The following is a 17653-nucleotide window of genomic DNA, read 5'->3' as shown; positions in this document are numbered from 1 at the left end:
CACATTAACACATTTGCCCTACAACCACCCACAGTTTATCTCCTGCCAGGCACTCACCACCTGAGCTGACCTCTTACCTCTCCTCTCTCTCCCAAACTCTTCCCAGGCCCTCAGCAACACCCACTCTGTCCTCGGCCTTTTCTTGAGGGCTTCTCGTCACCTCTCACCTTAATGAAAGCACAGCTCCCTCATGAGGGTACCACCTCCCCGGGAGATTCCTCAGGTAGAGGAAGCCCTTCCTCTCCTATCCCAGGCAGCGGATGGGGCGGTTTTCTTCTTGCTCCTCACTGCCACATCCAGCTGTGGAACAGGGCTTCATGGCAAAGTCTGTGGATGCAACTATCCCCCATTCCTCGCTGGTGGTATCTTCCCGGCTACTCCTCCTCGTTCCCTGAGGAGGTGAGCCTCTTGCACTCAGTATGTCTCCCCACCCCAGCTCCTGTCATCACAGGAGGGACTTCAACTGCTCTTGAGAAGATGGTTCCACCACCTGGATCCTTTAGTTTTGGGAGCTGCCCAGCCTCCACCTTTTCCTTCTTACTTCCCGAGACACCCAGTGCCGTGCTCATATCCTGGGCCTTCACATAAACTGTGTTCCCTCTGGAATGTTCTTCCCTAGCTCTTTGCATAGCCACCTCCTTCTCTTTTGAACAGAATGGCCTTCCCTGACCACCTCATTGAAGAGGCACCCCTGCCTTTTATTTTCTATCACAGTCTTTGTTTATTTGATTCCAAAACCTTACCTCAGCTGGTGATTTATATGTCCTTTCATTGTAATTTATAGCAAGTGCATGATGTTATTTCCAGTCATTATAGGACAATGTAAATTAAAAATACCTTTAGAAAATAAGATCAGAATAAGACACAATGTTTTCCGCTTAAAATATATAAAACATTATGTGTTGCGTGAGTAAAGCTGGTACATGAAAAATAATCTTGCCCCATAAAAAAATTTTTTTAAATACTACATTCTGGTCTTTACTTCATTGGATACATATTTTTACAGCTGCACTAATGGTGTACATATGATTTTATATTTTGCTTTTTTAATCTGATTCTTTAACCTTTCTTGTTACTTTTTAAGTCTTCAGGACCATCATTTTAACCAGCTATCTACTATTCCATCCAACTAAAACACCATAGCTTATCATCATTTCCTTTTTGTTGGCTGTTTCCAACTATTCTCAGTTATTAAAACAAAACAAAACCTTAGACTAAACATGTGTGAGCCAATAGCTTTTCTTCCTTCTTTTCCATTATTTCCTTCCACCACATTTCCAGAAATGGATTTACTGGGTTAATAGCTATTATCCTATCAAGAATGTGGTAATTGTGACGACTCTCAAATTCACCCAAGAGCTCTTAGAAAACACAAGACCATGAAAAGAAAAACAAAAAAAGCATAACAAATACCAGCTCAGCCATCTCTGAGCCCCTTGTATGAGGTAACCAAGAGCCGACTGCTGAAACAAGACGCAACAGGCTTGCATATGGCATCAGTGCTTCCAAATTCCTTATGTTTCAAAGGGGTGATACCTAGGTTGTAGTTATCATTTATACACTGCATCAAATAACATTGCCTCTCACAGTGAAAGTTATTCCATCTTCAGTTCTTTTCCAACAATATCAATAAAAGAGGGTCAGCTGATGCTGCTATGTCTTGAACACCTTTCTAACACTGCCTATTCATCCCTTTCAACTGAAAACCCACCAGACCTCAGAGAATCTTCAGCAGACAGAAGTACCAAGTTAGAAATAAACAACATTGTTTAGTTTTCTTTGGTGTTTGAAACAATTACCTCCTATTTATGTTAGCATTGAGAGTTTATGGCAGTGATATAGTTTCCTTTAGAAATAAATATACTTAGAACGTGCAGAAATTAGCACCCTCAAACATTATTGGTAGGATTGCAAAATGGTACAGCCACTTTGGAAAACAGTTCTACGGTTCCTCAAAATTAAATATAGAACTACCATATGACTCAGCAATTCTACTCCTGGGTACATACCCAAGAGAGATGAATATATATATCCTCACAAAGACTGTACATTTAAGGAGTTCTCTTGTGGTGCAGCAGGTTAAGGGTCTGACATTGTCGCTGAAGCGGCTTGTGTTGCTGCCACGGCATGGGTTCCATCCCTGACTTGGAAACTTCCATGTGCTACAGGTGGAAAAAAAAAACTTTGGACATTTATAAACGTTCATAATAGCATTATTCACAAAAGCAAAAAATGCAAACGCAAAAGTTCACCAACTGATGAATGAATACAATGTGGAATATCCATACATTGGCATATTATTTGGCAATAAAAAGGAATGAAGTACTGATACATACATGAACCTTTAAAACCATGTACTGTGAACCTTGTGAAAATACAGAAGACCACATGTTTTATAATTCCATATATACAAAAAGTCCAGGACTGGAAGGTCCAGAGGGACATAAGGCTGATTAGGGACTCACAATAGGAGCAAATGGGGAGTGGCTACTTCACAGATATAGGGCTTCTTTTTCAGGTGATGAAAGTGTTTTGAAATTCGCTAGCCGGGGTGGTTGTACAACTTCATGAATAAACAAAAAATAGTCACACCGTACACTTTTCAAAGGCACATGAATTACAATGCAATAAAGCTGTCATTAAATAAGTACAAAAGGCACATATTTATAACAAGAATAGATTTAATTTTTTTTTCTTTCAAAGGTAGCATATAGTAGTGTAGTCATAAGAATCGTGACACTGACATAGGGCATGTCCGAGGTTTGGAAAACACCGCCTCAACTGTTCTGGCTTAAGCCTGCCCCGTGCTCCAGTAATGATGCTCTGAATAATAGAAAAGGCTCAGAAACAGCCTCACTGCCTCCACGATGCCCGAGACAGAGAGTCTCCTTAATTGCTTAAAAGTCTCAAGCGTGTGACTTAATTAAACTTCAATTTGTGGAGTGTATAAATAATGAAATACGGCATTTATGTGTAGTGCTATTTACTTTGGAGCCTATTACTGCAAAACACACTGAATTATTAAAGCGAGTAATTGGTTCTACTCAGACCCTCTGTTCTGCCTCTCCAGCTACCTCTTATCAGGGCTTCCCCTTAACTGACAGGCGAAATTAACTCAGGTAAAGCTGATGCTCTGATAGCGGCAGACAGTGTGAGCGAGACGGAAAATCACAGTTCTTGCAAATACAGCTGGAAAGAGTGCTGTTGGTGACTAGTTTCAACAGGGAAGGAAACACAGAAATACGGGGAGGGAGGATGGAAGGAGATAAATTTTAAGAGGTTGAATATGCTCACCTTAGGGGAAGACTAGATTAGCAGAATGCCCCTCCTCAGTGGAATCTTTTACAAGAGGAAGCCATGGCTATTTGAACATGGAGAAGGTTTGCAAATGAGGTCAGAGTGGCAGTTGAAGAAGTGGAAACACCTTGATTCAGCCCCTAGTGGGAGAATTTGGGGATGGGTGATAACAGCCACGTCAAATGTTGGCAGCAAGAGGCACTTGCGAAGTTCCTTGCAAACCACAGGTTTGGAAACACATGAAAACATTGACAAAAAATTTCCGCACTGAAGTTGAGCAGAGCCTTCACTTAAGACACCCAGACATGACGCTAAGGACTGTGCTAACAGTTAAATCACTTTTAATGACCCATGGTTTGGAGTTAAGTCAACCATCGTTAATCATCCAAGACAGACCGAAAAGCTGACATTTGCCTTGAAGTCTCCACATTACACGCCTCATGTTGACACAATGCCAAAAAAATCAGCCATGAGGGGGAGACAATAAAATCATTTGATAAGTGCACTCAGTTATTAATAGTTTGCATTTAGTTTGGATCATGATTATTTCAAACATGGCTGTGCTCCTAAACATGGCTGTGATCCTAGGTCTATTGCACAGTAGATGTTCAAAGACCAAAACTGGGTGATTTTATCTATGTGTCTGCATGTGCATGTGTGTCTGCTTCTAGCCATCATTGTACACATGCATGTGCTTTATGATTAGCAAAGAGCAGAGCAAGGATTCCAACTCAGGGAGTTGGAATTAAAGAGACCCTGCTTTTAATTATGATGCTGTATTTGGGGATACACAAGTCAGAAAAGGTGGATGAAGGCTTTTTCCCTCAGAGCTCCTGACTCAGTGATCAGACAGACTGTGGACTGGATTTCAGCCCCTCCACTCACAGCCTCGCCAGGTGTGACCCCCACAGGATACTCGCACCATCTCTGCCTCCGTAACCCATCCATCCACCCTTAGACAAAGTTACACACAAAGGCATTTAAAATTCTTCTCCTTCCAAAACTCTATAATGCTGCCTGGACTAATTCTCATTTCATTTTTTCCCCTTACGACTGTTCCTGACACAAAGGGGATTCTATTTCTCCATCTCCCTCCTCTTTCCAAATTAAGATGTTATTGAGACTTTAAAACATGAGCCAGCAGTGTGAGTTGGAAATAAAAGGCTGGTGACAAGGTAGGGAGAAGGATGAGGGTTACATATTCTGCAAATGGGCATCTCTGTCCCATTTCCTGAAAAAGATCATGAAGGACTTACCAACTCAAAGGGAGGAAAAATGGTTTCCCACACTCATTTCCATCCTCGTATGCCTCGGGCCAATAATGAATTTTTAGTTTTATGATAATTTATATACTTTAACTTGTTCTATAAATTACAAATGTAATGCATATATTTATCATAGGAAAAATGGAAAATACAGAAAAGCAAAAGGATGGGTACCCAATTTCATAAACTCTGTTAAAATTTTGGTACACCATCTTCCAGAACTATAACTAATATTTGTGGGAATGTGTACATAAATACGGAAATATATAAAAACTTTTTTTTTTTTTGCTTCTTAGGGTTGTACCCATGCCATACGGAAGTTTCTAGGCTAGGGATCAAATCAGAGGCTGCAGTTGCAGGCCTATTCCACAGCCACAACTTGGGATCCGAGCTGCATCTGCGACCTACACCACAGCTCACGGCAATGCCAGATCCCCAACCCACTGAGCAAGTCCAGGGATAAAATCCACATCCTCAGGGATTCTAGTCGGATTCCTTCCACTGCACCATGAAGGGAATTCCCAGAAATATACAAAATTTTTAAAGAATGGGATGATTTTTATAATCTGTTTTTTCCTTTACAAGTATGAACTATTTTGAAATTTAAAGAGAGAGGGGTTGTATCAAAGGGACCTTCTTCAAAGGGACTCTAGAAAGCCATCAAATTTCAAGATTTGTTCCCAAGTTCAGCATGGTTGTAAGCAATTTGGCTCTAGATGCACAGGGACCTGGCTTCAAATTCTAGGTCTTTCCATCTTGGGCAAGTGCTTTAACCACCTCTAACCCTCAGTTTCCCCATCTGTAAAATGGGCTTATTGATTCTAGTGGCTCCCAGCTTTTGGTATTTCTTATTAGCAGCCTTTTTCAGGAGTTGCCGGTAAGAACACCTCCATTTTCTTTAGGGGAAAGGACTGTTCTTCTAAGCCCATGAGGTTTAGGGGGGCTGACGCTTCCTCCCCCAGGGGTGGCCATCAGTGACTGGGTATGCATGTGACCCCAGTCATGCCAAACTGAGGCAGCCTTGGGACTCTTGCTGAACAAAGCCTTTCCCTTCAAGGTCTCTGAGGGAGGAGGATGGAAGCCCAGATCTGTCAGAACTACAGCATGAATAAAACTTACCTAAGAGTGTGGGCCACACACAAGGAAGCAGAGCTGAAAGATGGAAACAAGGTGGTCAGTCATCCTAGACACATCTGTAATGGAAGTTTTATCTCCTTTACACCTTACAGTTTTGTGAGCTAGTAAATCCCTTATGAAGATTAAGTGACATCAGCTGATGAGCTGGGAGTCTCACTTGCAACTGAAAGAACCTGACTTGTCCAATGATAGTACCTACCTCTTAGGTGGTTATGAAGAATAAATGAAATCATGCGGTGAAATGCTTCATACAGCACCCAGCATGCTGAAGTCACCATCTGATATCAGCTGTTAGTGTCGGTATTACTATTAGATATTAACTTAGATGCATCAGAAGCCTTTTTCTCCAAATATTTTTATATACATGCCCACAATGGGCTAAGCAGAGCAGCAAAACACTTGTTATTATTGTAAGTCTCCATACTCGAAATTATTGCAAATCAGACTGGAAGGTTTTGTAAACTTTTTAAACTTCTCAGACTTGAACACCAACATCCGTTAACCCATTCCTCTTGAGGCATAAAATGTGACACTTGAACACTATGGCTTGTTACTTTGGGGCCAGTGATCAAACAACTGGGGTTCTTGTAATTCCATAAAATTGGGAAGAAGAAAGAGCAGAGCAAGGGTTTAAGCCCATCCAGAGACACAGGCGCCTGAATAGCAGTGTCTGTGGACAAAATTCCACATTTGGGTTCCTGAGGACACCTCCCAATTCTCGCCAACTCTTCTCTCTCCCTCGGCTTTTCTAAGCTGGCAAACAATAGCTCTCTGCCCTTGAGTAGAAATCATAGCCACACGGAGCCAGAATTCCAAGTCTGTAAGTCTCCATAGCAACTGCCCAACTCTATGAGATGGGGGTGCAAAGGGTCCTGTCCCATCTACTCCTCCAGATTTTACTAAGGATCAGGACACCGGGGTTGGGGTAGCGTTCATTATATACGGAAGCTGAGTCTTCAAGATACAACCTAACGAAAAGCCTGCCTGAATCCACCTCTTAGCCCTGGCTAACATTTGTAAAGAGCTTCTCGTGTTGCATGTACTGTGCCAGCCTTTGACTTGCATCATTTCATTTCCTTGTTGAACTTGTGAGAAAGTCTAGATTTGCCGAGGAGTACTGACTCATGCAAAGCTGCCCAGCCAGTCAGCTGGATCTAGTTAGGATTCAGTTCCTAAATAATAAAGCAACCATGGACAATAACAGCACTCATAGAAGCACGTCCCTTGCTCTGGGATCACTGTGAGGTAGCCCTGTGCGGCATGCTTTAGGTGCATTATTATTATTTTAGCTCTCTGGACCCCAGTTCTCTCCCATATAAAAGGAAATCACATTTCTGATGATATGTTCTCTATTGTCTCTTACGTGTGTAAAGCTTGGATCCTGAATTGTACCGTGATGAATTTTTGCCAGAAGATTACTATCTTCTGTGTTGCTAAAAGAGGCTGGGGAGGGGGTAAGGGCAGGAATTAAAACATCACCCTCAAATATACCACAGTGATTCTTGGCTGCCAAAAAAAATCATGGAATCCCAATAAAGGCAGCAAGTTGAGAAACTACCCTCTCCAGGGGCAGTTTTCAAAATTTCCCATTACGAAATAAATCAAGTACGGGGGAAGATTTGGAGAGGAACATAAAATGAATTCCATCTTCACCTGAAGCCTCTTTTTTTTTTTTAGGGTCACACCTTCAGCTAGCGGTCAAATTGGAGCTGCAGATGCCGGTCTACACAACAGCCACAGCAACATAAGATCCCAGCCACATCTGCAACCTACACCACAGCTCATGGCAATGCCGGATCCTTAGCCCACTGAGTGAGGCCAGGAATTGAACCTGCATCCTTACAGATATTAGTCAGGTTTGTAACCTGCTGAGCCATCACAGGAACTCCCCCTTCTTTTCTTTCTTTTTTTAAAATATTTTAAATGGTGGTAAAAACAGATGTAACATAAAACTTCATCTCTTATTTTCCTACTTGAATTAGAACACAGAAATATTTCCAAGGAAAACAAATCTGTTCTCAAATTTTCTTCCAAGGAATCTCACCTGTGACTTTGTAGGAGGCTAAAATGCCCATGTGGCCACTGTTTACAGAACTTTCTAAAGGTCCTAAAGGCAGGTGTGGCATATCCACATTAGGACTCTTGGGCAGTGAGTGACAGAAACTCAGTTCATGGGAGCTGGGGCAGGGATGGGACAGAACTGCCAGTGAAGGGCGGAAGGCATTCTTGGGAGCTACGTTAGGATCCGCCCCCAGCCCAGGTGCTCTGCACTGCTTCTCATCCCTCTGCATTGTCCATGAGCTCTTTGTGCAGACCAGCTTTCTCCACCTGGCAGAGACACACTGCCACATCTTGAGTTTCCCATCATACAGCTTCAGCTACTGGCAACAGTTTGCCCTATCCTGTCTCAGACGCCAATTTTTAAAATCCCTAAGAAAGGCTCTAATTTGGCCAGGGAACCTACCCCTGAATCGCCTGCCATCTGGGACAAGGGCAAGTGCACAGCATGGCGGCTCCTGAGTGCCCCCTGCAGCCATTCCCCTTTCTCTCCATCATTAACTCCCGAGATTTTGATTTAAAGGTTCTGCTGAGAAGATTTTGGATGCAAGTAACTGAAACCTCAACTCTAACATGGAACAGGAGGGTTCAGGATAGGGCAGACCTCAGGATCTGTGGGTCCCAGGGCTCAGCACTGTCCTCAAGGACCTATTATCTCCTTCTCTCTCTACTGGCTGTGGCGATGACTTCAGCCAAGCTGGTTCTCTAAGGATTGTAGTGACAAGCAGCTATTTATTCTTCTGTTCCTATTTAGAGGATAAAGTCTTTTGTCCGATAATGCAAAATTAGTAAAATAATGTCCCATGATGTAAAGTAAGCCCAAATCTCTTCCAGCTGATTGGGTCAGCCAGGGTCATGGAATACCTATGGGCCAGTAACTGCTGCCAAAGAAATGAAATTATTTATATTGAACGTCCCAGTTCTGAATTGACCAAGTTTACATTGAGACAGTCATGGCAGGCTTGGACTGTTTCTTGGAGATATGGTCCACTGAGAAGCTGGGGGTGGATTGGGAGAACAGAGGTCAGGAGCTAACCACAACGTCTATTATACCATCCCCCACATCTGGGTGGTTTGGGTGGTCCTGGATGCATTCCGAACTCAAGGGGTGGGCCTTGCTTGGTTTAGGTCAATTAGCTGATCCCATTTATTTTTTCCCACTTCCCCATCTACTATAGGCATTTAAAGCAGCCAGAGCCAATAAGATGGGAGAAAACATTTGCTGGGGCTTCAAGGAAATAAAAACATTCCTTTTCTCAAAGAGGCGAGGAAGAGGCTAGAATGATCCATGTGGTAATGGATTATAGTTGGAGACATCACTATAAACCCATATTTAACTTAACATAGATAGATATGGTTACACATGGAAAACCTCATAGATATGTTTACATACACAGGATAGTATGCACACACATATCTGTTTTTCTCTGTCAGCTGTGAGGGCTAAAGCAAATGACACTCCAGTTGCAACACGCCTAGTGTCCAAATCTGCTTTTTCGTCTTTTTAGGGCCAAACCCACAGCATATGGAAGTTCCAAGCTAGGGGTCAAGTTGGAGCTGTAGCTACCAGCCTACACCATAGCCATAGCAATGCCAGATCCAAGCTGCATCTGCAATCTATACCAGAACTCACAGCAACACTGGATCCTTAACCCAACTGAGTGAGGCCAGGGATCGAAACCACATCCTCATGGATACTAATCAGGTTCGTTATTGCTGAGCCACAACAGGAACTCCCAAATCTACGTTTCTAATACCATTTTCCAATCAGAGAAATCAGAGCTCCTAGAAGGAATGGCTGATTCTAAGACTGAAACAGGAAATATTCAAGATGAGCCTGGAGCATCTTTTAGGGCCAGAGTAATAAGGAAATACTCAGAAAGACAAAAATGAAAACAAAAACCAAAAAGATACTGACGGGGGTCAGTCAAAGGAGCACAGCAACCAACTGAAAGAGCTACTAGTGACCAAAACTGAAACAATTTTAGCAATAAAATTAAGTCATATCAGATTGTAACTCAAAGTATAAAATAAATATCCATGAATCCATACTGATGTATGATTGAATCAATAAACGAGGGGAAACACATCTCCCATGCAGAAAATTTTCAAATAATTTATATAGAGATACTTTACCGTCAAGGAAAGGGAACATAATTCCACGGTCCTTTGGAGGGGACCATGCAGAGTGATTTCTTTCTCAAGTGTACAGTATGTGGGAGCAGAGGCAGGGTAGGAAGAGTATGTGGGGTGGAGAAAGCTGACAAATACCACCTCAGGCAGGTCACCAGGCCAACATTAAATCATAGCAATAATACATACACTTGATATGACGTGAGGAAAATGGCACTTGGCCACTACGTCTTCCTCCCAATAATCCATAACCCCGGTATTGCCATGAGTAGAACACCAGACACATGCCAATAGTGGAGCATCTTAGAAAATATCTGACAGGTGCTCTCCAAAACTCACAAGGTCATTAAAAACAAGGAGATCTGAGAAACTGTAACAGCCAAGAGGAGCTTAAAGAGACATGACCGCTAAAGATAATGCGGTATCATGGATAGAATCTTTTTTTTTTTTTTTTTTAAACAGCCACATCAGTGGCATATGGAAGTTCTTGGGCTAGGGGCTGAATCAGAGCTGCATCTGTGACCTACAGGGCAGCTCCCAGCAACATCAGATCCTTAACCTACCGAGCGAGGCCAGGGATCCAACCTGCATCCTCACAGACACTGTGTTGGATTTTTAACCTGCTGAGCCCCAAGGGGAACTCCTCATGGATAGAATCTTGAAACAGAAAAGAGCATTAAGTAAAAACTAAGGAAATCTAAATACACACTCAATGTTGGTAATAATGTCTTGATATTACTTGATAAATCATACTAGTGTATGATGTGAGCCACAGAGGAAACTCAGTGCAGGGTATATGGAAACTCTTTGTATTCCCTAGACCCCAATTTTCCTACAGATTTAAAACTGTTCTAAAGAAGAAAACCTATTAAAAAGAAAAACATTCCCTGTCTTGGAAGGATATTACTAGTAAAGATACCATTCCCCTAAAGGGTGTGGGATTGTTTTGAACATTATTAGATAATATGTAATTTAATAATGTAAGCAAAGTCTTCACATAGTGCTGGCACAAGAGGAAGGGTACCACATTCATTCATTCCATTCATTTGGCCATCTGAGGAATATTTATTACCTACTGTGAGATCATCTCTGTTAAAGGTACCAGCCGCGGAATGATTAATAAGACACCGAGTGCATGTGAAAGGGGAGAGGAGCAAATAAAAGAGAATTTTCATATAACATGGAGTGCTGTTTAAAAAAAAAATACTAAATAGGGTAAGGAGGCAGGATAAAGCAGCTGGGAAGACCCCTCTGAGGAGAAAACCTTAAAGTATAGACCTCAAAGAAGTGAGAGAGCTGGCCATGCAAGGATGTGAGCAAAGAACATTCCAGCACAGGAACAAGTAAACAGTGCTGAGATAGGAATGAGTGCATTTGAAGGCTAGAAAGCAGAGTGAATGAAGTGGGGATGGGTATGAGTTGAGGCCAGAAAGCTAAGGGGGCTGAAATCAGGAAAGAGTTCAAAGGCCACACTAAGTTGAATTTTACTCTGCATGATGGGAAGTGACTGGAACCAGCAAAGTGATCTCCATTACATATTTGAGATCACTCCAGGAATGGAGTGGGATGGATGGAGAGTTTGAGGTGAGCAGATTGCAAACTATTTCATTTTCAATGGATAAGCAATGAGCATAATGGTTAAGCAATATACTGTATAGCACAGAGAATTATAACCAGTCTCTTGGGATAGAACATGACGGAAGATAATATAAGGGAAAGTATGTATATGTATGATGGGTCACTTTGGTGTACAGAAGAAATTGGCACAACACTGTAAATCAACTATACTTTAACATATAACACACACACACACACACACACATATATATACACACACACACAATTATTCCAGCAACTGTATGGAAAATGGATTGAAGTGGGTGCTAGAGTGGATACCCCAAGCCAGAGAGGAAGCTGCTGCAGTGTTCCAGATGCCAAACTATTGGGTTTAGGAGGCAGGAACCATGGAAGTGGTAGAAATGGTGGGACTAGGATTATATTTTGAGACAAAACCAAGAAGACTTAATAACTGAATACATGGAGAGGATGAAAGAGGGGTCTCATGGGCTAATCAACAAAAATGAATGTGACTACAATCAAGACTCACAATGATAAAATATCATAGATGGTCCCTAAGATCCAGAGATCATTAATGAGCTCTGAGGAGACCAGTTAATTTCAGGATGGCCACAGGCTTAACATTTTTCTGTATAACATGATATCTCTTTAGTGAGACCTTTTTTCAGGCTTGAACCCACTGAGAAGATTTATCTCAGAGACCAAAGGGAACTGCAGGAAGTGGCGTCTCTTGATGAGCAAATACACTTGCTTCCTCTCTTTGGGGCAGCTGGGGAGGCTGCCAAGTGTATAATGTGTTTCTGTATCATCTCCCCACTCCTGCCTCCCCCAAATTCTTGGAGGGAAGCAACTCCATTTACCATTGCACAATGAGTACCTGGCCCAAAATGCCTGTACAATAAACACTTGCTCAATGACTGTGAAATAAAATGACAGAGGAGCTTAGAGGTAGCCCAAGTCTCCCTTAGAAACCATATTAAGAGACAACAGCAATATCCAGGCTGACACAGAAGTTCAGGGAAGGGGTGAGGTTGAGTAATCAGTAAGGGTTCTAGACTCCAGCCAACAAATGAGAAACAGAATGATTTTGCAAGAGGCGGAGCAAAGGGCTAAGCAACAGTCATTGTTGGGATTATGCAGCTAAACTTAATATTCTCATCACAGGACCACCAAATATCAGAGCTAGAAGAGATATTTAGAAAACTTTTGAATCGACTCACTCATTTGACAGATAAGGAAATTAAGGCAAAATGGCTCAGGACTAGAACCAATTTCTTGGGACTTCAGATGCCATATCCTTTTTCATATCACGCTGTTGGGAAGTATTAAGCTTCCTTTTCTGTATGAAGGCTCAAAGAGGAGTTTTCAGAAGCAGTCTGGAGAGAGTCTTCCAAAGTCTGAAGCCTATTCTAATGTACCACCCTCATTGTAGAATTCAGTCCCTTGAAACACAAGTCGTCTTTTACTATTTTTTACTTTTTTGACCACCCTGAGGCATATGGAGTTCCCAGGCCAGGAATGGAATCTGAGCTGGAGCTGTGACCTACACCACAGCAACACTGGGTCCTTAACCCAGTGCTCTGGGCCAGGAATCGAACCCACATCCCCGACACTGTAGAGATCCTGTTGTGCCATAGCATGAATACCCAAATCATCTCTCTTGGTAAATTTTTCCTCTTATCCTTCAAAGAAAAGAAGGCAAGGCATCTTGGCTCCCTTTTTGACCTGGCCACTAGGAAGCTTAAAGCTAAATTTAACACTTAATCCTCATAACAATAGTGGCCTTAGTTTTTGACAAACAGTGCTTATTTCCCCCTCCTCATGGTGATTTTTCATGTTTTACAAGTATCTCAAAGGCCTTATTGTATATGTCTTTTACTGTTAGTTGTCTCAGATTTGTTTTGGAAGTCAGCCAGGTATAAATAACCAAAAAAAGAAAAAAAAAGTAGAAGGAAGATCTCACTTCTTTTGTGCACTAGAACCGCTACTTACAGTGTGGTGGCCATTTTCAGATCCCACCCTTGACCTAAACCCTCAGACTTTACCTCCTGGCTTTACATTTATAGAAAGGGGAGGCCACCACAGGACAGATTGCATACAAATGACTAGTTATAAAATTGTAGGGTCTGCCTGCTCACTAGGCAAGTCCCTGGAAACTTCTCTGAAATGAAAACAAGATGTGGAAGGAGAGTGCCCTGCTTCCTTCGCTGACGTGGCAGGATTTCACTTACAGCAGGAGCCTGGGGGGAGCGCACAGCCGGGTCCATGGATGGTCAGCAGGTGGTGGGCTGGGTCACGTCCAACTCCACGCTTTCTGCTGACTGCTCCCCAGGCCCGAGATAGGCGATCACGTACAGAGCCTTCATCTCTTCTGGATTCCAGCCACGTACAGAGATTAAAGCACTCATTTTCTGAAAACATGAGGCTTTCTTTTCCCTCCCTAAAATGAAATTCCTCCTAAACCACAAAAATTTAACCCAGGCAGGATTAGGAAAGCAATAAAAGACTTCATGCAGACATCTTCCCTGCTGCTCCCTTACTGCTTCACGATCTTCTCTCGCCATTTCAGTCCAGGTAGCAAAAGAAATATTTATAAGTCCCCAGAAATGTCTACTTCTGCAGAGGATGCTAGGCTTTCATGCTGATGCATTTGAGCCTGAGACTTGCTGTGGCCTTTTTTTATTTTGTTTTGCACTCTTTCCTAAGTTTGAAAATGTTGTCCTTTATTCTTATGATGTTAGCCATGATCTCTGTGATAATCTAAGAGATATGTTCAAAAGAAAAATGGCTTCAGGCAGTTCTGTTGCTCATGGAAATAATCCTTCCCTAAAAACATCCATTTGGATTCTATTCATGATCTCTTGCTAGTGAGAGCCAATTTGTTCAGGTACAGATAGGAAGGTGCTGCCCCAATGTCCCCAACACCTTGAGGAATGAAGATGGTTCCAAAAATTGGCGATGTTTCTTGAGAAAGTCTCAGTAAAATTATGAAATGCAGGCAAGCTAGTGTATGACATCTGCACAGCAGGAAAGGGCTGAACCTGGACCCAGACCGTGTGGATCTGCATCCTTATCTCTGAACCTCAGACAAATTGCTAAACCTTGTGTAGTATTTTCATCCATAAAATGGGAATAATGTCAGTACTGATTTCATGCTTACTTTACAGAGCAGATTCTCACAGTTTGGTGTGCATCAAAACCAGAGCAGAGCTTGTTAAAACACAGCTTATTGACCTCATCATCCTGATGTTCTGATTTAGTGGGGCTAGGGGAGGAGGGAGCCTCTGCATTTCTAACAAAGCCCCAGCTGGTACTGCTGCTTTAAAGCTCACTCTATGAGAACCACTATCATAGGGCTACGATGTGGATGTCGTAGTTAAAGAACTAACCTAAGTGCTAACAACGCCTATTTGAATGTACTGCTGTTAACACTATGCTGGTAGGAATTTAGCCATGATACATAGTGTCCATCATTATCATCTTCCAAGCTGTCCCATCAGCTTAGAGATCATAGCAGATCTGTAGTGAAATCATAATAAAATTCATTACAAGAAACCTCAGTACACAGGAGAGAAGACCCTATTAGGTTCCTCACAGAGATATCCTTCTTTTAAGGAGTGACTGTATTCATAAGAGGTTGTAAATGGTTCTACATTCTTCAAAGCAATTCTATAGCTCATTGGGTTTTTCCCCCTAAAACCTGTCAGTACCCATCTGAACATTTCTCACCAGGCAGAAGAGAAACAAAAGCTGACACAGCTACTTGCTGAAGTTTCCTGACTTTTCTCTCACTTACAGTAAAAACGTCAAACCAGATTTAGTCATTACGGTCAAAAAGAATTCTTCCACTCTTGTCAAATAATTAAGGAGCCCAGCAAACGGGGACGTTCTAACTGGCAGTTAGAAACATCAACAACCTCAAAAAGGGTAGAGGAAACAAACCGGCTACACTAGAAGAGAGGATTGTTAAAAAGCTCCCCACAACAAAGTAAATGAATACGAATCCCTAACCTGCGGGCGTTCCAAAAACCCTAGGGCCAAAGATAAAACACCAGAAGGAAAAGCTGTAGCAGGTTAAGCTCTGTGTAGAGAAAGAGGGTATCAAAGATAACGTCGAGGCTGAGATGTTTCCTTTCCAGGACTCTGACCATACACGAATCCAGAGTAGGAGGAGGAAGAGAGATGCCCGCCCCGTCTTCCCGTGCCACACATCACTCCTTCCAAGGAGAAAACTTCTTTTTAATACACTCAGGTCCAGTGCCTCCTTCTGTTGGAAGCACAGGGCGAGTTCAACAATGAGAAGCAGTCAGTCTTCGGTAAACATCTAACTTTTCCAACTCAATCAGACCTAAGTTTTTGGTAAACAAAACAAAACAAAACAAACAACAACCCCCCCCAAAAAAAACCGTCCAGAAAACAACCAGTGAAACATGAGAATTAGATAAAGCATTCTTGCATAGCGATGGCTTTTGAGAAATTAAACAACGGGCGCATGTTTGCAAGGATCCAAAAATAAGCTTTACTCTGACAGTTAAGAGCTTACTATGCAATGCACTTTCCCTGACACTTCTCTTACAAAAAGGTACGTGATGACCAGTACTGCGCTGTGACGAGGACTCCACGAAGCCGGTCTTTCATTTCTAGTCGGGTAAGAGACAGAGTGGGCAGCCGGTGGGCGAATTTGGAGTGTGCGTCCCTGGAGCCCAAAGCCTCCCTTTGACTTGGCACGGGTGGAGGGAGGGAGACACAGGTCCGGAGATGGGATTCTGGGGCTGCCACGACTCACCTCACCAACTTCTTCAGGCTCGCAGCGCCTCGACGGCCGGCTCGGGGGCGCAGACGCGGTGGCGAGCGCCGGCGGGGGCCCTGGCCGGCCCCGGGAAGGGCGCCCAGGCCTGGGAGGCGCGCGGGGGCCGGCACGGGGCGTCGCGGCAGGGCAGACGCTGGGCGCGCGAGCGGGGCGGGGGGTGCGGCGCGGCCGGCGCGCAGGGACAGCAGCGCGAGCAGCAGCGCTGCCAGCGCGAGCAGGAGCAGCGCCGCCGCCTTGCTGCGGAGCTTCATGGTGCGGCGCGGCGGCGGCGGCCCCCGAGCGACGCGGCCCCTCTGCGCATCGCGGCGCGCTGGGCGGCGGCGGCGGCGGCGGCGGCGGGGCGAGGGCAGCGGCGCGCGGCAGCCGCCTCCTCCGCCCGCCAGCCGGGGACTGGGGTCCCGCCGGCCGACGGGCGGGCGGGCAACGGAGGAGGAAGGGGGAGGGAAGAGGAGGCGTGAGCGGGGCCCAAGGAGGAGCTGCCCGCGCCTACCGTACTGTGTGGAGTAGCCGCCCGTCCGCCCACCGGCCAGCCGCCAAGCGCTCCGACTTCGTTAGGGTGGTCTCAGAACTCCTCACTTGCTCATTCATTCATTCTCTCCCACTCCGTTTTGTTTTATCGTTTACTTCCCTCAATTCACACACTCACTCTCCTATTTCATCCCCTTTTCACTGGAGGCCCTCATTACTCCTCGCATTTTCCACATCATTTATTTTTGTCTTATCTATCCAGGCACTCATGTGCTTATGCATACATCCAATCAGGCATGGACGTCTCTGCCCGGTTTGCCCAGTTCAGGTCCTGGCACTTGGTGGATATGAGTAGGATAACATCATTCCAGATCCATGTAGTCTTTAAACAAGTTTCAGAATGAATTTGAGAGTCTGGATGTGAAATCTGACTCTGCCATTCAATGGCTAGTTGATCCTGAGTAAGTTGCACAACTTTCTTGATCCTTAATTTCTTTACATGCGAACTGGGATTGTATTGCCGCTCTTCGCAGCGGCATTTTGCAGGCATTACAATGAACAAAGCGTTCCAAGAAACTAGCACAGGGCCTGGCTCACAAGTGGTCCTGTCTTGTAATTAATACAGTAAAACGTAGCTGTTGTATATACATAAATTAACTTTTTTTTTTTTTTTTTTTTTTTTTTTTGCTTTTTAGGGCCGCGCCCACTACAGCTGCCAGCCTACATCACAGTCACAGCAATGCAGGATCCTTAACCTGATGGACCAGGCCAGGGATTGAACCTACAACCTCATGGTTCCTAGTTGGATTCCTTTTCCTGAGCCAAGATGGGAACTCCCATAAATGCACATTTTAATTCCTTTCTGGCATAGGCTTGAGAGAGAGTAATAACTTCACAGGCCAGTGTA

The 17653-nt window shown here is 43.7% G+C and overlaps 1 protein-coding gene and 1 long non-coding RNA gene across 2 annotated transcripts in view; both read right to left on the bottom strand.

Moving 5' to 3' along the window:
• The window catches only part of GXYLT2 (glucoside xylosyltransferase 2), a 98215-nt gene extending 81545 nt beyond the window's left edge, over window positions 1–16670 (bottom strand). The window contains exon 1 of the mRNA XM_005669726.4: window positions 16255–16670. Within this exon, the coding sequence (XP_005669783.3) occupies window positions 16255–16529 (275 nt within the window). The 5' untranslated portion in view covers window positions 16530–16670. The remainder of the gene's footprint in view (window positions 1–16254) is intronic.
• On the bottom strand, window positions 7595–13416 carry LOC146397389 (uncharacterized). Its single transcript, XR_014823541.1, has 2 exons — window positions 13194–13416; window positions 7595–13048 (listed from the first exon to the last, which is right to left on the bottom strand). It is a non-coding gene; the product is annotated as an uncharacterized LOC146397389 (long non-coding RNA).
• Window positions 16671–17653: the final 983 nt, after the last annotated feature.

This window comes from Sus scrofa, chromosome 13 (genome assembly GCF_054392235.1).
Source record: "Sus scrofa isolate SSC_HxYL_T2T_F1_AM1 chromosome 13, Sscrofa_HxYL_maternal_Yorkshire_Landrace_v2.0, whole genome shotgun sequence".
Taxonomy (NCBI): Eukaryota; Metazoa; Chordata; class Mammalia; order Artiodactyla; family Suidae; genus Sus; species Sus scrofa.
Note: the sequence above shows the minus strand (reverse complement) of the source record. Positions and strands in the feature narration are given on the sequence as shown.